Genomic DNA, 27,660 nt, shown 5'->3' with positions numbered 1-27,660 from the left:
TGAGGGCCCCCTTTCGGATCACCTCTTCGATGGCGTTCCTCAGATGCCGACAGTTGTCGGTCTTATGGCCGGTGTGGCCGTGGTACTCGCAAAACTGGCTTGTGTCGCCGTCCCCCCTCGCCTTGGGGGGCCTTGCCCACTTCTGCCCTTCATTCTTGCTTAGGGCAAAGACCTCGGCTGGAGATTTGACCAGGGGGGTGAGACTACTGTACCGCTTCTGGGTGTATGATCCCGAACTCCCCCCGACACCCGCCGAGTGCTGTTTCCTATTAAATCTCTCAGACCGTGACCTATTCCCATCACGGCGTCCTTCATCTACGTTGTCCCGGCGGCTCCTCCTTTCTGGGTGCCCAGCTTCACTGTGGCCCACTCAGGTTTTGTGATAGTCCTCCACCTTTACGGCTCGGTCGGCCATCTTTCTGGCGGAGTCTAGGTTTAGGTCTTCACACTTGATCAGCTCGTTTTTGAACTCGCCTTTCGGGAGGCCTTTCATCAGTGCGAAGGCCGCCAGTTCGGTGTTCAGCTCACGGATCTGTTGGACCTTAGCGTCGAACCTTTTCACATAGCTTCGGAGGGACTCGTCCTCCCCTTGTCGGATAGTTAGGAGATCCGAGGTTTCCACGGCCCTTCTCTTATTGCAAGCGTACTGGGCTATGAAATTGTCTCTCAGGTCGGCATAACAGTATACCGAGCCATTAGGTAGCCCCTTGTACCAACTGTGAGCCATGCCATGGAGGGTCGTTGGGAAGACTCGGCACCACACCTCATCGGGTTGCTCCCACACCGACATGTACGACTCGAAAGCCTCGGCATGGTCGGTTGGGTCGCTATCCCCTTTGTATGATAGGGGCGGCAGCTTCAGTTTAGTCGGCACAGGGAGTTCGAGGACATAGACACTGAGGGGCTGTCTGACCACGTGTCGAATGACACGCGGCGATCGGCTCCTCGCAACCTTAGTCCGGCTTCTCTCCCTCTGGTGGGAAGGGCTCCTTGTTGTCCAACTTTGGTGAGTCGGACTTCTTTCATTCCTTCGGGGGTGGCCTCGTTGTTGCCGCGGCGACGCTGTCCTCCCACGAGTGGGGGAAGGACTTAGGTCTGCCACTGGCACCACGGGCTCTGTCGGCGTCCTAGCATGCCCAGCTCCTTGTATCGCTCCGGTCAAGTTGTTCGGAGTCACTTTATGGGCTCTGGTCACCTGTGGGTGCGCTGCCGTCACCGTCGTCGTGACAGGGGTGACCGGCGTACTACCCATCAGGTCCAGGAATAGCTTTAATTTGGCTGCATCGACCACGTGTCCCATGACAGTGACTTGGCCGGTAGGCAGCGGTGTTTCTGGCTCTTTCGGCATCCCATACACCGGTTCAGCGACTAGGCCGGTGGGGGACTGCCCGATCTCAGAATTAGGGAACGTGTCATCCTGGAAGAATGCAGTTCCTTCAATCACAGTTTCTTGTTGTTTTGACATCTTCTTAGCTCTTTGAATGGTTTTGGTTCTTTTTTTTTTTTGTAAGGTAGGTGACTAGCTTTTAGTATCTATCCCCACAGACGGCGCCAATTGTTCCGGGTGTAATTCCGGAGCAGGATTGTGACCACTTAAGCTTGTAGAATGATGTCGTTGCTTGTCTCTTCCTTTCACTCTCTCCTGTAAAGATGAAGAAACTGAGGGCTCGGCTTGGTACCGAGCGTACTCACTCCAACGCTCAAGTCAGTAAACTTAAAGAGATAAGTTGTGTGTTAACTTGGCAAAGTATATTGTAGAGAGATAAGTGAGTTTATACCAGATTAAGATGATATTCGGATAGTTTTTGGGATCCTTTTCTCAATGAGAGAAGTGGAGTATTTATAGACTTTCACCTTTTGTCACGTAGTGGCCAAGTGGCCAAGTGGCTAGCAGGTGGAAAGACTATCTTACCCTCGGCCGAGGGACCCATGCCGGGCCGGCAGGCCTGGTTGACTCCATGCCGAGGGGACTGGATGTGAGTACGCGGATATGCTTCTCGGCCGGCTAGCTGCCTAGCCGAGACCCAAGTGACAGTAAGCGAGGCTTAAATCGGCTAGGGTCATTAATATGTTGACTTGCTGTCTATTAGCCTTAACCTTCCTCAATATGTTGATTCGGTCAGCGGGTGCGGAATATGCCCCATCAGAAAGATTTGGATGGAATTTGGTGTTCTCATTATAGTAGTTGGAATAGGGGGTGCCATTCTTGTATGCTTGGAAAGCATTAACTTGTTCATTTGTTCCTCTACATTCATTTTGATCATGTCCCAAGGTTCCACAACTTTCACATACTCCACTTGGAATTGAGGATGATGCCACCATAGCATTAACATGTTGTTTGGGTGATTTGGAAGCTTCATCAAGCTTAGCCATGGCCTTCTCAAACTTCAAATTGATGGTGTCGATATGAGCACTTAGTTGAGCACCCAATTGAGTGATGGAATCTACCTCATGCTTTCCTCCTCTAGTGGCCTTTCGGGGCCTACTATATTGGGAATTATGAACAGCCATCTCTTCGATTTTGGCCCATGTTTGATTGTCATCAACTTCGGTAAACATCCCATTGGATCCCATATTAAGAACATTGTGGATTGCGGGAGTCTTCATATAAGCCGTTCCAAAATTGTTGCACAAGGAACCACACACAAAGTTCATGGTGTGGACAAGAACGACAAGTGTCCTTAAATCTCTCCAATGCTTCATATAATTATTCCTCATCCTTTTGCTTGAACCCGGTGATTTGAGCTCTCAACATATTAGTCTTCTCCGGAGGATAGAATTTCTTGTAGAAGGCAAGTGCTAACTTCTTCCATTAATGAATAACAAGGGTGGCCTTGTATAGGCTCTTCAACCATTGTTTTGCGGTACCGATCAAATAAAAAGGAAACAATACCCATCGGATTTGGTCTTGTGTAACTCCGGTTTGAGAAATTGCATCACAATAGTCACAGAAAGTCTTCATATGTGAATGAGGGTCTTCACTAGGCATCCGTCCAAATTGACTTCTCTCAACTAATTGTATGAATGCGGATTTGGCAATGAAATTACCGGTTAAATGTGGTGGTGTAGGTGTACCGTTTGGTAGGTTCTCCTCGGTTGGTACGAAATGTGATGAAAATTTAGGCATTGTGGGTTGATTTTGTGGTGGGTTTTGAATTGGGTTATCCTCTCCTTCTCTTGCAAAAGGGTTGACAAACTCAATGTTATTTGGTTGAATGTCCACAATCTCACCAATACCTACAACTCTTGAAGTACCTCCAGCAACTCTTCTATTGTTGGTTAAGGTCCTTTGAATCTCGAAATCAATAGGTAATAAATTACCTTGTGATATCCTAGTCATGCAAAATATCAAACAACTCGAAAACCATTAGAACAACCTTGAGAAGATTGACTTCTCCAAGGTAAAGAAAGACACAACTAAAAACAATTAACGAATATCAAATCAATTGATCACCGTCCCCGGCAACGGCGCCATTTTTTATCCGGATTAGACTCGTCGTCAAAAGCTACCAACCAAAACAATATTTATAACTTCACAAACTACTCTTAGTAAAGAGGTAAGTAAAGGTCGGATCCCAAGGGACGGGTATTAATATAGGATTTTCAATTGCATGTAGCTATGTATTAGGGTGTCACAAATTGGGTTGAGATGAGATGTAATCTAAACTAATCAACAAGATGAATGAAAATAAAGTAAAGCAAATAAAGGGGTTGTAAACAATTGATTAAAACCACTAGGGTGTCATGGGTTCATAGGGGATTCATGGAAATAGATTATACAAACGTGTTCTCAAATATATGCAAGGACTTATTGTTGTGATGGGATCGAGTTAGTGTATATCTTACAATCACTAGGAAGATTTAGGTCCCGGAGCCGAGTCGTCTAGAATGTACAACACCTACAAGTCGACTTAGTCTCCTCCTATTCAACTCTATGCATGGTCTAATGAGACTCGAGTTGGTTTATGTCTTACAAGCCTCATTGAAAAGATAAGTGATGGGTAAAAAATGCAAGGATTCATAGGCTCGCATTTCATCAAACATCACATGTGCATAAGTTGAAATCACAACAATCAAGCAATTTAATTATGAAAACATATTAGATTAAGCATAGATCAATCCCCGTGTTTGTTTCCCCTAATTCTCCATTAACCCTACCTAAATAACTACTCACTCATGATCAACTTTAGCGTGCTAATAAGGTTTCAAACATACTAACAAAGCAAAACGTGATGAATAGATGATGTGATTAACAATAATTAAACAAGGGTAAAAAGGGATTATACCTATTTGATGATCCAAATAATAAAGCAAAGAATAATAGAAGTACTTGATGATTGATGGAAGGTTGTCAATCCTCCAATAAACCCAAATAATCTTCTAATTACCTAAATAAAACTAAGAACAATTGAGAAATTAAGGAAAGATTAAGATGTAATTAATATTGAGAAGTGTATTATAACTAAATTAAGAGATGATTAAGGATTTATTAAAGCTTGATTAAGAATTGATAGAAATCTAGGTAGTACAATGGGGTATTTATACTAAAATTAAGTACAAGGATTAGGGTTACTAAGGGCTTAAATGACTATTAAGACCCTAAGAGAAGCTTGAGGAATTACAACTCCCGAGGGACATGCGCGAATCATGCTTGAAACTCCCACCGGGATCCGCTCGTCCTCACTTGAAGCATGGCATGTCCTGTAAGAACGATCGCTCAGGCTGGCAGTCAGGACGCTCAGATCGAGCTCTGGTACGCTCGGATTATGCTCAAGGGCGCTCGGATCATTGCTCTGATCTGCTCGTCCTGAGCTCGGGCCGCTTCGATCATTGGACAGGGTTCTTCTTTTGTTTGGCTCCTTAACAATCCGCGGGGATTGTGTTGGGGATGCAAGGATCTTTTCATCATTGCCCATTTCACTCTATTTATTTACTTAGGTCTCTAGTATCGGTCTCCTCCTCGATGCTTGGTCATTAGATGCAATCCATTTAGCTCCATTTCGCTCCATAAATGCAAGGTTAGCAATCCTCTCCTACCAAGGCACAAAACCTCAAAGAATATGCAAAATGGGAAACTAAAGATAAGAAATGACCCTAATATATGCTAGAAAGCATGGGAACGAGGTTAACTCGGGGACTAAATGTGCTCAAATATGAGTCACATCAATATGCAAAGTAGGGAACTAAACATAAGAAACGACCCTAATAAGTACTAGAAAGCATAGGAACGAGGCTAGTTTGGTGACTAAATGTGCACAAATATGAGTCACATCAAGTATCCCCAAACCAAACCTTTGCTCGTCCAGATAAAAGAGGTGACTAAAACTATGACCCTTATTAATACTACTAGCCGATGTGAGACAATGTCTCACTCCGCCCCTTCAACTCACAACAAGACACCTATGAGGTAAGATGCCTTCTTGCAAGGCAAGGTGGAACTTGCCAAAATGGCGATCCGTCCTATCATTTAAGCACACAAGATCGAGTAAGGGATGCATCTACAAAAAAAAAATAGCCACTTTCCTCATCTAAGTGGCGGAAATCATCTAAAGGGAAGGAATCTAAGGGTACACATTCTATTGTAGATATTATTTCTCCAAGTTACTAGGTCTAAAAGGATACCAACAAATCACCTCTAAGTTGTGTCAAACTATGGTACTTTTATCCTCAATCGCTAAATGCTTTCGTCAAGAGTTGGCTCCCCATGGTGTTAGAAACACTGTAGGATCACGGAATTCCCCCTCTTGGCTAGACAAGAAGAAGGGTCGTCCCCTCTCCACCATGTAACAAAGAAAGGATCATCAATGGATAAAAGGGATCAATATGCTTTGAGTTTCACAATGGTAGTTTGCTTTTGTTTTTCCCCCCAAATTTCTTGTGGCTTTTGTCTTTTGAAAACTTTTCTTTGCCATTTTTTATGTTTGACAATTTGATACTTGACAATTCTTTGCATTCTTTTTGAACATTTTCAAAGTAACCCCACTTTGTAGCAAGGGTACTTTTATTGAAGCATAGGAGTCTATTTTTGCTCCTCTTTTCATTGATGCGATTTTTGCAAACTTTTTTACTTACACTTTGGTACTTTGAACTCAAATTGGAGATTTATTGTGCCCATTCCCTTTTTGTTGGTGAAACATGATGATAAAAATGAAAGAACGGTTGCATGGCTTCAAAGGTCACCTTGGAATAAACGGTAGCCAAGGAGTTATCACACCACAAGGTACTCGATCTTGACTAGGCCTTAGTCCATGGGTCAAAAGATACTAGTATGACACATCCTAGGGTGTCTTAAGGGTATTCTAGCAAACAAAGTCTCAAAGAGAACAATTATCTACAAGGGCCTATATACACTTGCCAAGCTTCCCAACTAGACATTTTCACAAAATCTTTCCTAATATGCAACTACATGCCATGATGCAACTAGCGTATATACAACATAATGCAAATGCTAATATCACTAGTATGCCATATAATCTAAATGCAACTCCTATGATCACATTGGTTTGTACCGCATCAAACAAAAAGAAGCCACATTGTCATTAACATATAAGAAGAAAAAGGAGGTTTGGAAAGATCATAACATGTGGTCTTCATATTCCTCATGCCTCGAATGTGACGTATTCGTCCAATGTGATAAGAGTGAACATCAAACAACAAATATATACAATATATACATTTCTACACTACAAAAGGGAAGAACATGTTTTTGGATTTTTGAAAATTTTCAAATTTTTATCATTTTTGAAATAAGTGTTAGAAAGTGTTAGAAAAGGGAAGAACATAGCTTCACTTTTATGGACCATAAATGATTTTCCCCTACGGTATTCTATCTGGATGGTCTACCGCGAGACAAAAGGCATGCCCTTATTTCATGGACAAGAGCAAAGCATTTTGGCTTCCTAATTCCAAAAAAATAAGTTGATTTGATTGTCATAGAACCTTCTTATCGGATAGACATCTTCATAGAAGGAATAAGAAAGCTTTTATTAAAAGTAAGGAGGTGCTTGATGATGCTTCAGATCGGCTTTCAGGAGATGAGTTATGGGAGTTGATACGTGATTTGCCATATAGTGTTGATGGTGCTGAAAAAGAATTTAAAGAGTTGAAAAAGAAGAAGAGCAGTTCGTTTAGAAGAAGCATTTTTTGGGACCTTTCGTATTTGAATACATTGTTAGTTAAGCGCAATTTGGATGTAATGTACATAGAGAAGAACTTCTTTGAGCAACTCATTCATACGATTATGGATGTAGAAGGAAAGTCAGGTGATACTATTGCTTCAAGAAAAGAGTTTAATAACTTTTGTGATCGTCAAAAACTTCACATTCGTAAGGACGGGTCTAAGCCAAAAGCTATTTTTGCTTCTGACAAAGCTCAAAGGAAGGCATTGTGTCAGTGGTTAGGAAAGTTGAAGTTTCCTGATCAATATGCATCCGATTTCAAACGTTGTGTTGATCTTAAGAAACTAAAGTTGCAAGGGTTGAAAAGCCACGGTTGCCATGTTTTCATGGAGCGCTTATTACCCGTTGCATTGAAACGTCTCCTTCCACCTACCGTGTGGAATGCAGTAACAGAGATTAGTCAATTTTTTCGAGATTTATGTTTGTCCACAATATCGGTTAATGACATGATTCATCTTGAAGACCAAATTCCAGAAGTATTATGTAAACTTGAGATTATCTTTCCTTCTTCATTTTTTAATTCCATGGAGCATCTACCGGTCCATTTGCCTTATGAAGCAAAAGTTGGTGCGCCCGTCCAATATAGGTGGATGTATCCATTTGAAAGGTACGTAGGACTTAACTAGTATTGCAATTATAATTGTTATTGATTTATATAATTAAGCCTATTAATAATTAACCTCATCAATCATTGTATAAGTGCTTAATCATTTGAAGAAAAAAATTGGTAATAAAGCTCTGGTGGAAGGTTTTATTTGCAATGCCTATTTAACGGAAAAGATTGCAAATTTTTTGCTCTCTTTATTTCGGAAAAATATATAGAAACAAAAGCGAAAAACATAAATATTGATAAAGCCGATCAAGTAGACACAAGTTTACCGGAGTTTTTCCAAACTCATGATGATGAAGGTTAATTAACAAGTGGGGAAACAAAATATTTGGATTATAAAGAATATAATCGTGATCACCTTTACGTTATTTCTAACTGTGAAATCTTGGAGCCATATGAAACACAATTTGTGAGTGATTTCATTAAAGAACATCCAAATGTGAGCAAGAATGATGGTTGGAATAAACATGAGGATCAATTTCCACCATGGTTTCAGAACCATGTAGTTGAGTATAATATCCAAGATGATTTGGTAAGAAGTTTGGCCTTTGTTCCTTCACGAAAGGTTAGAACGTTGAATCGATATTCAGTTAATGAGTTTAATTTCAAAACATTCAATTACGGGAAGAGGAAGGCTAGATGCAATTATGATGTTACAATTTCTTCTCTTAATGACAATAATGAATATTATGGCATATTAGAGGATGTCATTGAGTTGTGCTATAATGGACGTGACCGTACTTATAAAACCGTCTTATTAAAGTGTGAATGGAAAGATAATTTCGTAGCCGGAATGAGAGTCCATGATCGTTAGAAACTCGTAGAAGTTAATCATATTCGAACATACTTGACGTATGATCCATATATACTCGCAAATCAAGCTCATCAAGTGTATTTCGCTTCTTATCCAAGCACGAGTAATGATAAACATCAAAAACAATGGTGGGCGGTCTTTAAGACAAAGGCAAGATCAAAATTTGATACAACATTTTTCAAGACGAAATTGTTTCAAAATCAGTTTTATCTCCAGTTAATGAAATCATTTACGTGAATGAGAAAGAAGCGAAAGGGGAGGAGTTGGAAGAAGAGGAAGAGGATAATGGGGGGGATGATCATATGGAGTTGGAGTTGGAGGAGGAGGAGGAGGAGGATGAGGATGAGGATGAGGGGGAGGATGTCGATGACGAAAGATAATTGGGTATTGTTTTTTACATATTTTTGCTAACAATTTTTGTTATTGTGTTTTATAATATTTTTTTATGTTATTGTGTTTTATTTTAATAACACTTTATAACAATTTTATTTCTACAATTGTAGTTATATAAATGGCAGGCGTTCGAGGTGGTAGACAGCGAGGCAGCTCTAGTAGGGGCCGTAGTACGCAGGAGGAGGAGGAGGAGACGGAGGAGGAGGAGGAGGAGGAGGAGGAGGAGGAGGAGGCTAATCAGGGGGGTCCCTATCACGTACAACGAGGATCACAAGATGATACTTGACATAAAGGGCCTTTGGTAAGATTTTCTCTTTATTTATTTTTATTAATAGTTGACTTTTTTTAATATAAACATTTTTTAATCTAAATACGTATTTAACAAATTTAATTTCTGGTTTACATCTAAAATTGTGGTACGGGGAGTTACATCTAGTACTAAGTAAAAGATGACCAAAGGTGTTACTTGTTGGTCACAGGTGAGTAAAGAAGACAAGTAGGGATGATTCAATAACTTTTTAGTATGTTCTTTAATATTTAATGTACATTTATTCTAATTACTTCTTATTAGTGATTTGTTTCTCTAACGAAAATTTTATTTTGTGTAGCAAAACTGTTATTAGCCTCCGGAACAAAAGTGTTAAGTTTGGGAGACGTTCAACGACATCGGCAAAAAGCGGTTAAGAGATAACATGTATAAGATTTCTTGAAGGAAGAAAGCGCCACAGTTTATGCAAGGTATTTAGTTACTTTTGATGGTTGAATTTAGTTCAAATTATCGTCAAATTTATCTATTTAATTAGTTAATAATAGTTTAAATATTTTTTTATTATAGGTGGTGCATATGAAGAATTATGCAGCAAAGAAATACCAAAGAATTTAAGGAAAAGTCGGTTCAAGCACAAAACAATAAAAAGGGAGGAAAGAAAGATGGTGAAGTTGAGGCTACTCATTATGGAGGTTCTCAATCGTTCTATGACCACGCATTGTCAAGTGTACGTCGTATATCTAATTTTGTAAATAATATAGATTATATTTGAAATTAGGACTGAAACTATTAATTAGTCTTTATAATTTATCCTTTCTTTTTCTTTCCGGAAGGCTAAGAAGAATAAGGGTAAGATGCCTACGATTTCGGAGCATTTCTATGAGACGCATACCAAAGAGGAAGCTTAGGGTAAAATGGTGTTCAGTTCGAAGAAGGACAAAGATTTATATGTAAGTATCAAACAATTTTGTAGTGTTTTGATTACATATTATTATATAAGTATAACCTCTAATCTTTAACATTTTCATTTTTTAGAATCATTTTCAGGTTCGAAAGGCGAAGAACCCCGATGTGTCCGATAATGAGCTTTGATTTGACTTAGTGGAGGGCTTCAATAAGGAGGAGATGTATGGAACTGGAACGGCAAGAGCGTTTTTCTACGACCAACCAAATGCGAGAACGCCCTCCTCTCAAAAGCAAACATATGTGCCCGAGATCGTCACTCAACTTCAAACTACACTTGAGGCCGAAAGACAAGAAAGGAAGGTCAAAAGGGAAGCAAGGGAGGCCGCAAGGGATGAAGAATTGAGTAAAATGAAGGAGCAAATGGAGTTGATGACCTTTTATTTCTCGTCTTGCAATCCGGGATGGCGTCCACAAAACTAAGACCCTAAAGATCCTTCCGGAGGAGGTGGTAGTGGAGCGGGAGCTACTTTGCCGTGTAGTTGAGTTGTAGGTTTATCCTAGTGGTTTGTCCGACATGTCTACCAATAAATTAACTAATTAATCGACAAACTTCCCAATTTATGTTATTATGCAACAAGGTGATATCATGATGCCAAATCCACTTTCCTAACCATGAGAGATGATGAACACTCAACATTAGTATACAAACAAACTCTAATGACTTACTTACTCATGTTATCATACAATTAATACATGTATTATACAATTCATGACAACTAATGTACAAGCAAACACCCATATTATCAAAGCTAAGTAGGTAAACCCTACCTCTTGTTAATCTCCAAGAACTCAATCAAGCAAGCTAGAAGGGCTCCTCAATGAAGTCTCCTACACAAATTATGACTAACTATCATAACAACATACTACAACAATAATAATACTAATTAACCCCTTAATTAGCCTACTTAATTAGTCAAAACCATAATTAAAATCTCATAAGACAACATACTAAAAACTAGGGTTTACAAACTATGAATAAAAGAAAAAGTGTGAAAGTATACTTACAAGTGTAAACGATTGACAAAGGATGTGAATTGGAAAATCAAATTTTCAAGGTATGGGTAAGATTTGAGTGGATAAAGTTTGAGAGGATTTTTTTGGGATTTTGAGAGATAGGGGGATAGTTTATGAGTGAGAGTGAGTGGAAAAATTGAAAAGAGGGTTTAAATACCAAATTCCAATAACAAACCTCAACGCGAAAAAAAAAGGACTGAGCAGTGGCGCACGGCCGAGTGCACCAGCCACTCGGTCGAGTGACTCACAATTAGAGTTTGGTCAAAAGTCCCACTGGCCACTCGGTTATCCCACTCGATCGAGTGAGCATCCACTCGGTCGAGTACTCGGTGTGCTTGGTCGAGTACTCGGTGTACTCGGTCGAGTGCAGCACTATAAAATATGAGGTATTACATGCTGCTACTTACCTTTTTACTAGACTTAACTTTGTTGTTGTTAAGGGAGTGGGAGCTCAGATAGTATCTCGGCTGCCCACTAATTTATTGCAAAATTTTGTTTGATCTCAATAAAAGTTTGCAGTTTTTATAAAATAAATAAATAATAATTATAATAAAACAATCTATTGTTTGCCTAATGTTAAATTTAACATAGGACATTTTTTTTTTACTTTTGGCATGTTTGGCAACTTAAAATTGGAATTGAATTCCGTAATTAAAACATTTCAAGTGTTTGGGAACCTCTAGAATTTGGAATTAGAATTTGACTCAATTCCTTACCAATTCCAACCTAGTTAAAATTTGAGCCTCTCAAATTCCTACCATATAGTAGTCATTTCAATTTCATCACTATTTACGTCTTTTTTATATACAAATTTAATCGCAGTATTTTTATTTTCTATATTTTTTTCCAATCGTAAATATTTTCCGTGAAAGTTTTTATTTTTTTCCAATAAAAACATTTCCCGATAACCTCGACCAATATCGGTCCCGCCCAATTCCAATTCCAATTCCAATTTCAGGGATTTCCCCAACGAACTTTTTGAATTGGATTTGGAATTGAATTCAAACATTTTGATTTCTACAATTGAATAATGAAAATGAAATCAATTCCTACTTTCCAAACACTACCTTAGAGTATTTCATGCATTGTGATTTGTGATATGTCAATGATTCAAGAGCAAGTTTCCTAAGCCAGTCACAAACTTACGACGGATCAAATATTTGATCCGTCATAAGCTTGCCACAGATACGCCCGTCACAAATGAAAATTTGTGATGATTCAATGACTTGCCCTTTTATAAAGTCTGCATTGTTTAAGTGTTGGTTGATAAGGTGTGTTACCTGTACTGAATTGAATTCTTGTACATTTAAAAAGAAAATTGCAATGAAGTCTAAGATTTATTATTCTTTAATTTTAGATTATGAAGGAATAAATAAAAAATGCTCCGCTAAAGAGGTTGTGATATTTCTCTTGTGAATTAATGGTCTTTCAATGCAGTTTTCGACGTAATTTTGATCTTGGGATCATTTGAAAAAGATCTATTTATATTGCTAACACATAGTAAAGCTGCATACAAAGACACACAGGTAAGACTAGGTATATCAAACCGCCTCACCCCTTACGCTACCATTTGCATTGGTAACGTTTCTATTGTAAAATATAGGAAAAATTCGAAATTACACCCTTATATTTACAGTTTTTTCAAAGTTACTCCCTTTTAAAATAAAATTTCAAAATTACTCCCTTATAACAGAGTTCCGATTAAAAATTGCTACCAAGACCTAACTTTGGTAGCAATTTTTGATCAGAACTCTCTTATAAAGGAGTATTTGATATTTTAAGAAAACGTCGTCGTTTGTCCTCTATAATTCTTCTCAGTTTTCCAAGGCTCAACTAAGGCCCTGTTCTTTCTGGCTTTTTAGAGCTGAATCAATCGAATCGAATCAATGGAGCTGAATCAATCAATCGAAATGAATCGAATCAATGGAGCCGAATCAATCAATCGAATCAATCGAATGGAGCCAATCAATCGAATCAATCGAATCAATAGAGCCGAGTGAATCGAATCGAATCAATAAAGTCAATTGAGTCAATTGAATCGAAATAATCATATTAATAATAATAATAGTATTCAATATTATTGTTATTATCAACTATAATATATTAATATTCATAGTATAATAGTAATACTAAAATTAATATTTATAAGTGATGGGGCATATTCTGCACCGCTGACCAAGTCAACATATTGAGCAAGGTCAAAGATATCCACAGCAAGTCAACGACTTAGACAGCCTAGCCGATGCAGCCCATCGGCTGTCGGCTGGTCTCGGCATGGCAACCGCCACCGGGACACATACCCGCGTACTCATATCCAAGACCCCTCGGCGGTGAGTCAACAGGGCCCGCCGGCCTGCCATAGGTCCCTCGGCCGAGGGGTAGATCAGTCTTTCCACCTGCTAGCCACTTGGCCACTTGGCCACTACGTGACAAAAGGTGAAAACCTATAAATACTCCTCAACCTTCATTGAGGAATGGATCCACAACTTAACTAAATACACTATTCATCTGGTAATATCTTCCTTATCTCTCTACAATACATACCTAGCCAAGTAACACAACTTAATCCTTTAAGTTTACTGACTTGAGCGTCGGAGTGAGTACGCTTGGCGCAAAGCCAAGCCCTCAGTTCGTTCATTGTTGCATTAGAGGCCGAGAGGAACAACTAAGGAAGGAAGGATTCAACCAAAGACATTATTCTACAAGCCACGGGTGGTAACAATACTTGCTCTGGAATTACACCCGGAATAATTGGCGCCGTCTGTGGGAAAACGCTACTAGAAGCTAGTCACATTCATTCCCAAACAAAAAAAAAACAACAAAAACCCACCCAAAAAGCTAAGAAGATGTCGAAACAACAAGACGCAGTCGTGACCGACGAAACCGCATTCTACCAAGATGATACCTTCAACAATTCTGGAGTCGTGCAGCCCTCCACCGGCGGAGTAAACCAACCGGAGTTCGGGATGCCGATAATACTGACACGCCGCCGCCCACCAACCAGTCACCATCATGGGACATGTGGTTGACGTAGCAAAACTGAAAATGCTCCTGGACTTAATTAGTAATACGCCTGCTCACACTGTCACACCGACAAGAGCGGCGGAAACCGTCCAGGAGACCAGGGCCCGAAACGTGACTCCGAGAAATTTGAACGGAGCACTAGGAGAAGCTGACCCAGCCAAGTCGCCGGGGGAGCCCAAAGTGGGCGTGGTAGACCTAAGTCCTTCCCGCACTCATGGGAGGACAGCGTCCCCGCAGCACGAACGAGGCTTACCCCAAAGGAGCCAGAGGAGTCCGACTCAGCAGAGTTGGAGAAGAAGTCCGAGTCGAAGAAGGAGTCCTTCCCGCTACGAGGGGAGGAGCCGGATTAGGAATGCGAGGAGCCGATCGCCGCGTGTCGTTCGACACGTGGTCAGACAGCCCCTCAGTGCCTACGTCCTAGAAGTCCAGGTGCCAACCAAGCTCAAGTTACCACCTCTATCATACAAAGGAGATAGTGATCCAGCCGACCACGCTGAGGCTTTCGAGTCTTACATGTCGGTATGGGAGCAGCCCGATGAGGTCTGGTGCCGAGTTTTCCCAACAACCCTGCATGGGATGGCTCAAAGTTGGTACAAGGGGCTTCCCGACGGCTCGGTATACTATTACGCCGACCTAAGGGACGCCTTTCTAGCCCAGTACTCTTGCAATAAGAGGAGGGCCGTGGAGACGTCGGACCTCCTAACTATCAAACAGGAGGGGGGCGAGTCTCTACGAAGCTATGTGAAGAGGTTCGACGGAAAGGTCCAGCAGATTCGAGAAATTAATCCCGAATTGGCGGCTTTCGCGCTGATGAAAGGCCTCCCAAGGGGAGACTTAAAAAATGAGCTCATCAAGTGCGGAGGCCTGGGCTTGGACGCCGCCAGGAAAATGGCTGACCAAGCCATCAAGGTAGAGGACTATCACAAGACCTGGGTAGGCCCCAGCGAGGCCGAGCACTCGAAAAGAAGAGCGCCGGAGGACAACCCGGATGAAAGACGCCGTGACAACAACGGGTCACGGTCCGATGAAAGACGCCGTGAGAATAATAGGTCACGGTCGACAAGTCTGCCCAGAAACGAGCTCGGCGGATGCGGGGAGCTCGGGAACGTACTACAAAAAACGGTACGATGATCACACCCCCTAGTCGTATCGGCCGCCGAGGTCTTCGCTTTGAGCAAGAACGAGGGCCGAAAGTGGGAAAGACCCCTAGGCCGAGGAGTGACGGTGACACGAGCCAAGATCGTGAGTACCACGGCCACACCGGACACTTAACCAACGATTGCCGACATCTGAAGAATGCCATTGAAGAGCTGATCCGGAAGGGGAGCCTCGGCAAATATGTTGCCGGAGGCCAGAAACCAGATGCCAACAGGGGCAACGGGAACGATGGGTCCGCTCATGGGCACAAACGGCACCTGAATGAACCATATCAGGCCATCAACTTTGTGCCCAACACAGCCACCCCCGCTCCCAACATCCCCGATATGACCATCGGACAGGAGGACTACGAGGGAGTCATCGCTCTTCATAGCGACCCACTTACAAATCCGCCGGACATAGCCAACCACTTGGTGAAGAGGTGCCTGATTGACACAGGCGCCTACACGAACATTATGTACAGAGAATGCTTTCTCAGCCTCGGTCTGAGGGTTGAAGATTTGAGCCCCTGCACCAACCCGTTGTACAGCTTTTCTGGGGCCGGTTTGGTACCCCTGGGGTCAGTCAGATTGCCGGTGAGGTTCGGTGAGGGAGGTGCAGCCAAGAATGTTATGTCTGAATTCGTAGTCATCGACGGCACGTCTGCCTACAACGTTCTCATAGGTCGGGTCACTTTGAGCGAAATCGACGCTGTGATATCCATCCGGGCCCTGACATTGATATACGTCTCGGACCGGGGGGAAGCACATAAAATCGTCTCGAAGAAGGAGAAGGATCCCGGCGTATGGGAGATACACACCAACGGCCCTTCCACGACGGATAGCTCGAAAGCCAGCATCATTATTTTTAGCCCGGACGGAGACGTGTTTGAGCACGCCTTGAAGCTTACCTCCTCGATCTCAAACAACGAATCCAAGTACAAGGCAGTGATAACCGGAGTCAAGCTAGCCAGAACCGCAGGGGCGGAGCATGTCGTAACAACTCTGAAAGTTAGAAGACAAAGAAGCCCTTGAAAGTTTAGAAAGAAGAAAATTTTGGAGAATGAAATTGGTGGCCAATTTCACGGAATAACTGCCCTATTTATAGGGAAAAGCCCATAAAGAAGGACCAATCAGAGAACAGCCCATGAAGCGTCAACCAATCAGCGAACAGACACGTGTCGGACATGCAACCACGGGATGTCAATCGTTGCAACAGTTGAACGTCAATCAATGCAACAGTGACCAAGCGTCTTCAACACGCCCATTCATGTCTCTCCGCCTATTCACCTTCCTCAACAAATTCTCAAGCATCTGTTCTCCGCCGGCCGCATGATCAACCAAGCTAAGTAGCGCCGGCCGGGGGCAATCAAAAACAACCGGCACTCTCAACCCTGGTCTCGGCAAGCGTCACTTTCTTTTCCACATCGGATGCCCTTTACACATCCATGTGGAGGGGGGATATGGTACGGCCTAAGCAGAACCAAGCCGCAGAAGAGGCCGCCGCAGAAGAAGCCGATGCAGAAAATTTTTTACAAATTACTTGCGCAGAATATACGCTCAAACGAACATCGGAGCCCATACCACGGCATAGACTACGCTGGGGGCAAATTGATGGGGCATATTCTCACACCGACCAAGTCAACATATTGAGCAAGGTCAAAGATATCCACAAAGAAGTCAACGACTTAGACAACCCTAGCCGATGCGACCCCATCGGCTGTCGGCTGGGTCTCGGCATGGCAACCCGCGGTAGGGACACATACCCGCGTACTCATATCCAAGACCCCTCGGCGGTGAGTCAACAGGGCCCGCCGGCCTGCCATAGGTCCCTCGGCCGAGGGGTAGATCAGTCTTTCCACCTGCTAGCCACTTGGCCACTACGTGACAAAAGGTGAAAGCCTATAAATACTCCTCAACCTTCATTGAGGAATGGATCCACAACTTAACCTAAATACACTATTCATCTGGTAATATCTTCCTTATCTCTCTACAATACATACCTAGCCAAGTAACACAACTTAATCCTTTAAGTTTACTGACTTGAGCGTCGGAGTGAGTACGCTTGGCGCAAAGCCAAGCCCTCAGTTCGTTCATTGTTGCAGGAGAGGCCGAGAGGAACAACTAAGGAAGGAAGGATTCAACCAAAGACATTATTCTACAAGCCACGGGTGGTAACAATACTTGCTCTGGAATTACACCCGGAACAATAAGAAAAAAATTATAATATTATATATGAATAATCATAAATTATAATAATGAAAAAATAGTATTTTTCTACTAATAATATTTTTAATAACAATAATAAATAATAAGGTCATATTAATAATGATATTAGTAAAATAATTGTTTATAATAAAAACACTCAAGTAAGCGTTGCTCGAATTCAGGTAGTAGCTCAAGTAGTCTTACTTCTAGAGAGAGGAAGTTGTTGGTGAGAAGTTTTTACCATTGATTGGTGAATAGTGAGATATTTATAGGTTTTATGTGTACCTCAAATGATGGTTTGGCAAGCACGGTTACCATATTCGCTATGAATACGCCTTACCGATTCGCGATTCGCTTATAGAAAATGTGTTACATGTATTTTCAGTAATCAACTTGATAGAATTTGCTTTTAACGATTTGTGATTCGTAGGGTACCAAGCGAATTTGTAACAATGTTGGCAAGCGTGTTGACTTGTAAGACCCCGTATTGGCAAGTGAGTCAAGTCGGTTCGGTGTGCCTCATTAATAATATTAATAATAAATGTTATGAATTTTAATAATAATACCAATAAATGTTATGAATTTTAATAATAATACCAATAATAATTATAATAACAACGACGACAACAACAACAACAACAACAATAATAATAATAATAATAATAATAATAATAATAATAATAATAATAATAATAATAATAATAATAATAATAATAATAATAATAATAATAATAATAATAATAATAATAATAATAATAATAATATCAACAACAACAACAACAACAACAACAACAATAACATTAACATTAACATTAATAACATTATTATTCATTTTAATAATAATATTCATCATCATCATCATCATAATAATAATAATAATAATAATAATAATAATAATAATAGTAATAATAATAAATAAATAAATTATTAACAATATTATTAATTATAATTATAATAATAATAAATAGTAAATAATATTAAAATAAAAAAAATAGTATTATTGTTAACAAAATTAATAATAACTATTATTTAAATTAGTAAAGGTGAAATGAAATTTGAATTTAATGGAATGAAATGAAATGAAATGAATGAATCAATCGAATCGAATGAATCAATCAATCAATCGAATGGAGTGAATCGAATCAATCGAATCGAATGGAGTCAATCAATCAATCGAAATGAATCGAATCAATAGAAATGAAATGAATCAAATAAAATGAAAATAAGCGAGAAAAAAGCAGGCCTAAGTCCTAAACACATAGAAGTATAACTTTTTAATCAGTCTCAGATCTAAATTGAGAAGGCCAATTCAACTCAATCATCCTTTTAAAAGAACTGGAGTATTTTGTGTATTTTAATATACACAAATTCTTGTTTATATTTGCAGCATATCAAATCATCTTGAGTGACGGATAATAAATTTACTTTTTAAGATTTACTTTTTTCTTTCGCAATTATATTCATGTGGTCCCCTTTCATCCATAACCCATTTTTATTCTGTTTTAATCACAAAATATCCGCACAAATGGTAACGTCACAAGGAGACCAATTGTTTAATCAATTGGTCTCCCTTGTGACGGACGGTACCATTTGTGACGATATTTTGTGAGATAAAATGGAATAAAATGGGTTAGTGGAAAAAGGACCACATGAATAGTGTTGCGAAGAAAAAAAAATGCGATATCATGAGTAAAAATGGTATCCGTCTTCAGCTTGTGACGGATATGTCATGTCTTCAATGAGAATTTGTGTTGTTTAATATAAATGGGGGACATGGGTACCTAAAGTTGTCCCAAAAAAGTAGGGAAAGGTGGCATGATGAGAACCAATGGACTAATGAAAGAGGCATATATGATACAAATTGAGCTGGGTTTGGCCTAATCTTTGCACATGTAATTAAGCAGAATAATTTTGTTATAGATCATGAATCATCAATGAGTTAACACTTTTTTATTGAAGAAGTTTCGAGACTTGACAAAAATGGTGTACTAGTGTACTACTACTGACACTGTATGAGCTCTCTATTGATAAAGTTGGGAGTACAATGGACCCCACCATGTTAGTGCACTAGTAGTGCTGCTGCAGTATAGGTCAAAACCCCAACTAATCTTAACTTAAAGACTAGATCGATATATTTTTATCAGCTAGTCTTGCTATAGACGGATATATCCGTCTATAGCTAAAGATGGGTCAAATAACTTGAAAGTGGTGAAATTTTTGACCCCTATCACCCCACTTGTTGGTTGTCCTATTAGGAATGTGGTATTGTATTTGGTCCGTCTTTAGTTATAGACGGATATGTGCCGTCTATAATGAGATTTTGTGATATTTTATAATCTTTTCTAAACTATGAGTTGTAATCATTTAATTAAAATAAAACAAAACTGATATAAATCTAAAAATTATAAATTCCTAAATCGTTTATTAGTGTTATTATTATATACGGAGTATTAGAGAATGACTTAACACATAAATACCCTGTATAAAAATAAACTATAAAAATATTTTTAGTTTCATAAAAAAAATTCAAGAAAATTATTTGATAAAATATATAAATTGAAATCATTAATTTTGTGTTAAAACAATATAATACATATTTCATGACTTCACACAATTCTCTTGATTAATTTTCAAATTCATTTTTTTTTCTCATCTCTCTGAACTAAAAGAATACAAAGCGTCTTGCTTGTGACAGGCTAATCCCGTCACAAGCTGAAAATCTCTCACAAAAAAGGGAGAGGGGACAAGGTGGGGCACCCCCCATGTGCTTCTCACTCACCTCTCAATGGGTATTTTGTGAGAGGAAACGGTATCCGTCACAAGCTTGTGACGGATATCGCCGTCTTCAATGAGATTTTGTGAAAAGAATAACTCTTACTTTATGTTTTTCCGCTCAACTATTTTAGTAAAGAGTTGGGCTCTATTAATTGTTAATTTGTCATTATTCTAAAAGTTGAGTCTTACATCTAATTTTTTTTCTTTGGTTCGCGTCCCAAGGCTGAAATATCTAAGGGGGTGTTTGGTTTGTTGGGGCTGGTGTCCTTTATAGTTAGTGCAAGGACTTATAAATCTCTAAAAGGATCAAAGGGCATACTTTTGGTATAATAATCAGTTGGTCCACGTTTATCAATAACGGTTGGCTTGCTAGATAAGTTTGACGTTATTGTCATACAGATGGCGGTGATCAACTGGTCCCTAAAAGTCACACCTATAGGATACGTTTGAGAGATGTGACGGTATGAAAATACAGTCATGTAGATGCCAAATTTGACTAACCATTAGTCAGTTATTTGACTAGTAATTAGTCAAAAATGTGATGTTGAGATATTTTATTTAATACGGATTAAATAATAACGGCTAAGGCGAATTAAGAAATTAATTCGTAAATTAAATATAAACGATTATATTTAATTAATGTATATTGAATAAATTATACAATATCGTCTTTGTCGGACATATATTAATACTTCAACTAACCCGTGTTATTAGTTGATGTTTTAATAGCCGATAACCGATGACGATTTATAAAAACCGCGTCATATACATTTTAGCGAGACGAGTCGGATCAGTCGGATCACGAGTTAAATGAGGAGAAAGTGGAAAGCCCACTCCCTCCTCTCATGACCCGCGGACCGAGACCACAAAAGGAGAGGCTCCCTCTCCTTTTGACCTAGACAATTTCATTTACAGAAAAACTAGGGTTTTGGAGATCATTTCTCTCTGAAACCTAGATCTCACATCGGTAAAAACCTCACAATAGCTCTCTCGATATTGCAAGTCAATTAGAGAGCATTTCTAGCACAAGGGCATATTCTCAGACGGTCTTGGGTGCAACGATTAGGAGGAAATCTCTGTTGATTTCTGTTCTTTACGCCGCACTACAAAGGACCCGAGGTTGATTCTTAATCTTTATCGTTTCATTGTTGTATTTCGTTTATGACCATATTTCACATGTTAAATTTACGTTATAGTCCTAAATTTAAAGGGTCTTATACGGATATTACCCCACATGGTTGAGGGGTATGGAATGGAATGGATATTACCCATTCAAGTGTTTGATTGGCCACTTTTGGAATGGATTTAGAAACCCAAGGGATTCTCAATCCACCCCAACCCCTTGGAATTCCATACTTTACCCATTCCCCAAGTTTCTAAATCCAATCCCCCCTAGATACAAAACCTAAAGTTAAAAAAGAAGAAAACAACCCAAATTGCTGTTGTTATATTCTATGTAAGTCTTCATCTTCTACTTTCATCATATTTTTTTGCTTTTATAAAACTATAATATGCTCTATATTCATGAAATTTTATCGTATGTTCTTTTCGATTCGTATTTATATATGGACTATGTGTATTTGAATAAAAATCTACACTATTTCTACACTATAACCGTCATTGAAAGGAACTTTGTTTTTGAATATGAATCCACGCTATTCATCATGCTTTTTTTTTAGAGAGAATTTGTTTTTTAATAAGAATGCACACTACTTCCGTCTTTAGTATAGATTGTGATGTGTATGTGTTAAATCAGATTGTTTAAGCCTCTTCATTCATAAAAAATACACATTGGTTTTAGAGGACAATGCTAGTGATGCAGGAGCAATGTCGAGCTCTAGCGCACTCTCACTTAACGCTAGTCTGAATCCTTATTTTGGCGCTAAAAGAAATGCGAGCTATGTCACAATGATAAGTTGGACGTCCTTTGATAGTCCAACTGCTCAATAAGTCGTATTCCTACAGTCCATCAAGAAATAATGCGAAGTCAAGTTCATCGGTATTAGCACAAGCTAGCTCAAACCCGTGAGGGCCCAAGAAGTGTCGTCCAAAAGAAGAAGAGTGATGCCCAAGGGAGAGGATGAATCTAGTCTTCCTCACCTAGTTTTCCTCGCCTAGTTTTTACAAAAATCTAGTATATTTTTCTACATAGTTTTAAATAATGCCTTGGAGCCCAAGCACACTTAGGAAATTGGCCCTAGCATTTAATGTTGCCTTGGAGCCCAAGCACATCTTTTGCTATATAAGGGCCAGAATACCCCTTTGTAAATCATCCAATTTCAGAAATACAAACCCAAGTGTCGAGATCTTTTCTCAAACTTTGAACTCTTGCGAGTGTTCTTGTCTTCCTTGCGAAGTTGGCGCCTTGTTTCATCCTTGTTTACTGTGTGTTCTTGGTTGAAATATCCTTTGTTTCCTTCATTGTTCCTGTTTGGTCTTGGTTGGAAACGTTAGTTTTAGTTGAGTTGTCTTGCGAGGTTTCTTAACTAATCCATATCCATTTTACTTAACATTTTCCGCTACAATTTAAACTCTAAAAACACCAAAAAAATCACTCACAATACTTCACCAAATCTGGCCCTTGTCGAACAACTCGGTCTACATCAGATTGGTGGTTGTTTTACATCAAATTGGTATCAGAGCTTCGGCTCTTGATTTTCCATAAGCAAGACGATCTATTGCTAGTGTTATTATCTTGAAAAAAAAAAACTACTGTTCACGTCCTGGTACTGTTCACCCGTGAGAAAAAAAAAAGATGTCTTCTCATGATGGTTCATATCAAGAACCATGGGAGGAACGTATGGATTACTTAACAAAACGAATGGCACAAATGGATTACAAGATTGATCAGATTTGTAATCATACTCTTAGAAATAAGGGGAGGAGGCACGTTGAAAGTTCAGATTCCGATGAGGGCCATCATTCCATTCCTGAACCAAGGAGGAATAATGATGATGATCGTGGATTAAAACTTGATATCCCGGAGTTTGAAAGGGAACTTAACGCTAAAAAATTCTTAGATTGGGTGAGACAAGCAGAGAGAGTCTTTGAATATAAAGGCTATGATGAACACAAGCAATTCAAGGTTGCTACCTTGAAAATGACCAAGTATGCATCCTTGTGGTATGAGAACCTTAAGAAGCAAAGAAGGCGTGAAGGAAAAAGTAAGATTGAGACTTGGAATAAGTTGAAGAAGCACTTGCAAAAACGCTTCATGCCAAGAGACTATGAACAAGAGCAGTACTTGAAGCTTACATCTCTTTCTCAAGGTAATTTAAGTGTGACTGATTACATTAAGGAGTTTGAAAGACTAATTATGGTGTGTGATCTTGAGGAACGGGAGGAGATGCAAATTGCTCGATTCATTAAGGGTTTGAGTCCTTCATTGGCCCAACGAGTTGAAGTTCAGAATTTCCTTGATTTTAATGATGTGTGTAAGCTTGCTCTTAAGTTTGAAAAGCAGGACAAAGGAAAGAAACCCCTGGTTGCTCGTGATGGTTCTAAGGGTGTTAATCCTTTTTATAAGTCAAGCGCTACATCATCGTTCAATAAGGAAGCCAAAAAGGAAGAAACCAAAGACAAAGGCAAAGGAGTTGCTACTGATTTCAAAGATATGCGTGCTAGGAGATGCTTTAAGTGCCAAGGTTATGGACACATCGCTAATGAATGTCCCCAAAAGAGAGCGCTTAATCTTCAAGAGTTAGGTGAGATTACTCCATGTTTCGTGGTGACAAATGAGACGGAGGTCAGTTCTGTCCATAACGATGGAGATGAAGAATATGATGAGGTTCACACTCATATTGTCGAACCATCATATGACACTAATAAGGAGATGTTCGTGGTGAGAAACTTGCATATTCAATCCACACCGATTGAAATGGAGCAACGTGAACAGATTTTCCATGCTCATTGTAAGGTGCATGGTAAGACTTGCAATTTGATTATTGATAATGGGTCTTGTACAAATGCGGTTGCTACTGAATTGGTGGATTCCTTTAAGCTTGAGACTCGTAATCACCATAAACCATATATGCCGCATTGGTTGAATGAAAACAGTGGGATTAAAGTGAAGAAACAAGCTTTACTTTCATTTGTTATGGGTCCCTATGAAGATGAAGTATGGTGTGACGTGTTACCCATGAGTGCATGTCATATTATATTGGGTCGACCATGGCAGTTTGTTAGAGAAGTTGTTCATCAAGGAAGGGATAACATTTACATTGTTTGCAAGGGTAAAAGCAGATTCCACTTGAAACCCCTTGTCACCTAACAAAGTAAGGAAGAAAAATGAGAATTTGTTTATGAATGCTAAAGAATTTGTTGAAGCATTAGAACAAGGGGAACAAGCTTATGTTCTTATGGTTCGAGATGTGGATAAAGGAGTTGGTGTTCATGATGAGGCTGTTCAGATGTTGTTGAATGAGTTTGGCGATGTGTTCCCGGAAGAGTTGCCACTTGGATTACCTCCTAAGCGTGGCATAGAGCACCAAATTGATCTTATTCTAGGAGCTACACTTCCAAACAAACCAGCCTATCGATGCAATCCAGAAGAGGCTAAAAAGTTGTAAAGACAAGTGCAAGAATTGATTGATCGAGGCTATGTGCAAGAGAGTCTTAGTCCTTGTGCCGTACCTACTCTTTTGGTACCCAAGAAGGATGGGACATGGCGTATATGTATTGATAGCCGAGCGGTGAACAATATTACAATCAAGTATCGCTTTCCTATGCCAAGGCTAGATGATATGCTTGATGAGTTGAATGGAGCTCATGTGTTCTCGAAAATTGATCTTCGAAGTGGTTATCATCAAATGAGGATTCGAGAAGGTGACGAATGGAAAATAGCCTTCAAAACAAAGCAAGGGTTGTATGAGTGGCTTGTTATGCCATTTGGGTTATGCACAGCTCCTAGTTCTTTCATGCAACTTATGAATGAGGTCCTAAGGCAATTTCTTAATAAGTTTGTTGTTGTTTATCTTGACGACATTCTTATTTACAGCAAAAATAAGGAACAACACTTGGAGGATTTGAGGAAGGTATTTGAGAAGCTACGAGAACAGAAACTTTATGGAAAGCTCGAGAAATGTATGTTCATGGTGCCCAGTATGACCTTTCTTGGTTACATTGTTGGAGAAGAAGGATTGAGCGTTGATCCTTCAAAGGTGGAAACAATTTGATCATGGCCTATTCCTGAAACAACTGCTGAAGTTAGGAGTTTTCATGGATTGGCTTCGTTTTATCGAAGCTTCATTCGGAATTTTAGCTCTATTGTTGCACCTATCACCGAGCTAACAAAGAAAGGAGAGTTTGTGTGGAATCCAAGCGCACAAAAAGCATTTGATGAGATCAAAGATAAGTTGTGTTCAGCGCCTATTCTAGCTTTGCCCAACTTTGACAAATTGTTCGAAGTTGAGTGCGACGCTAGCGGAGTTGGAGTTGGAGCTGTTCTAATCCAAGAGAAACGACCTATTGCATTATTTAGTGAGAAATTGGGTGGAGCAAGGCTGAAGTATTCCACCTATGACAAGGAGTTCTATGAGATTGTGCGAGCACTGGATCATTGGGCTCATTATCTTCGCCCAAAACCATTTGTTCTGCATTCTGATCACGAGGCTCTAAAGCACAGTCATGGATAGCAAAAGTTGAATGCAAGACATGCCAAATGGGTAGAGTTCTTACAATCTTTTACCTTTTCTTCAAAGTATAAGATGGGAAACTCTAATGTTGTGGCTGATGCGCTTTCAAGGAGGCATTGTTTTCTTGTTGCACTCGATGCAAGGTTACTTGGATTTGAGCATTTGAAAGAGTTGTACAAAGATGATCCAGATTTTTCAAATGAACTAATTAGTCCTATTAATTTGTTCTCGGTGCAAGAAGGTTATTTGTTCAAAGGAAACAAACTTTGTGTTCCTAAGAGCTCAATTCGAGAGCTACTGGTTAGAGAGGCACATGGAGGAGCGCTGGCTGGACACTTTGGCGTCAATACGACTTATGACATTCTTGGAGAGCACTTCTACTGGACTAAGATGCTCTAGGATGTGCAAGACGTGATAGCGAGGTGTGCTACATGCCAAATGTCGAAGAGTTCATTCACTAAGGGGCTTTACATTCCCTTACCAGTTCCTACACAACCATGGGACGAGGTAAGCATGGATTTTATTGTTGGGTTGACTCGAACTCAAAGAGGTAAAGATTCAATCATGGTGGTGGTTGATCGATTCTTAAAAATAGCTCATTTCATACCATGTCACAAAACTGATGATGCTTCTAAAGTTGCTGAGTTGTATTATAAGGAAGTTGTTCGTCTACATGGCATTCCAAAAACTATTGTTTCCGATCGAGACACTAAGTTTTTAAGCTACTTTTGGAAGACATTGTGGCGTTTGGTTGGTACTAAGTTGTTGTTTAGTACTTCTCACCATCCCCAAACTGATGGTCAAACAGAGGTGACAAATCGAACTCTTGGAAGTTTGTTACGAGGTTTAGTGAGTAAGAGCACAAAGGTTTGGGATGTGAAGTTGGCACATGCTGAGTTTGCCTATAATCGTACACCGTCTATGACTACCGGTCGTGCACCATTTGAGATCGTTTATGGGGTAAATCCTTATCTCCCTATTGATCTTATTCCTATTCCAAAGAAGGAGATGGTAAATTTTGAAGCAAAGGAAAGACAAGCTGCATTATTGCGTACTTGTGAGCAAATCAAAGCTCAAATTGAGAAGGTTAATGCAAGATACAAGGAGAAAGCCAATAAGCATCGAAAGCAACCTACTTTCAAGGTGGGAGATCTTGTTTGGTTACATCTTCACAAAGAAAGGTTTCCATCAAAGTGAAAGAACAAGTTAATGCCAAGATCTGATCGTCCATTTCGAGTGCTTGAGCGCTATGGTGATAGTGCTTACATGATTGAACTTCCTGATGAATACGGTGGTGTAAGTGCTACTTTCAATGTTGGTGGTTTATCTCCATACTTGGATGATGAAAATTTGAGGACAAACTCTTTTGAAGAAGGAGAGAATGATGCAAGAGCAATGTCGAGCTGTAGCGCACTCTCACTTAACGCTGGTCTGAATCCTTATTTTGGCGCTAAAAGAAATGCAAGCTATGTCACAATTCATTGGACGTCCTTTGATAGTCCAACTCCTCAATAAGTCGTATTCCTACAGTCCATCAAGAAATAATGCGAAGTCAAGTTCGTCGGTATTAGCACAAGCTAACGCAAACCCGTGAGGGCCCAAGAAGTGTCGTCCAAAAGAAGAAGAGTGCCGCCCAAGGGA

General features: G+C 39.8%; 1 protein-coding gene and 1 non-coding gene across 2 annotated transcripts; both read left to right on the top strand.

Moving 5' to 3' along the window:
* The first annotated feature begins 2,648 nt into the window (after positions 1–2,648).
* Positions 2,649–2,755, top strand: LOC141603374 (small nucleolar RNA R71). Its single transcript, XR_012525254.1, has one exon. It is a non-coding gene; the product is annotated as a small nucleolar RNA R71 (small nucleolar RNA).
* Positions 2,756–26,091: 23,336 nt separating this feature from the next.
* On the top strand, positions 26,092–26,418 carry LOC141601157 (uncharacterized). The gene has a single exon (XM_074421427.1). The coding sequence runs from the start codon at positions 26,092–26,094 to the stop codon at positions 26,416–26,418; it is 327 nt and encodes a 108-aa protein (XP_074277528.1).
* The last annotated feature ends 1,242 nt before the right edge of the window (positions 26,419–27,660 follow it).

The sequence above is a fragment of the Silene latifolia genome, chromosome 9 (genome assembly GCF_048544455.1).
Source record: "Silene latifolia isolate original U9 population chromosome 9, ASM4854445v1, whole genome shotgun sequence".
Taxonomy (NCBI): domain Eukaryota; kingdom Viridiplantae; phylum Streptophyta; class Magnoliopsida; order Caryophyllales; family Caryophyllaceae; genus Silene; species Silene latifolia.
The sequence above is the reverse complement of the archived record's forward strand: the minus strand, read 5'-3'. Positions and strand labels throughout refer to the sequence as shown.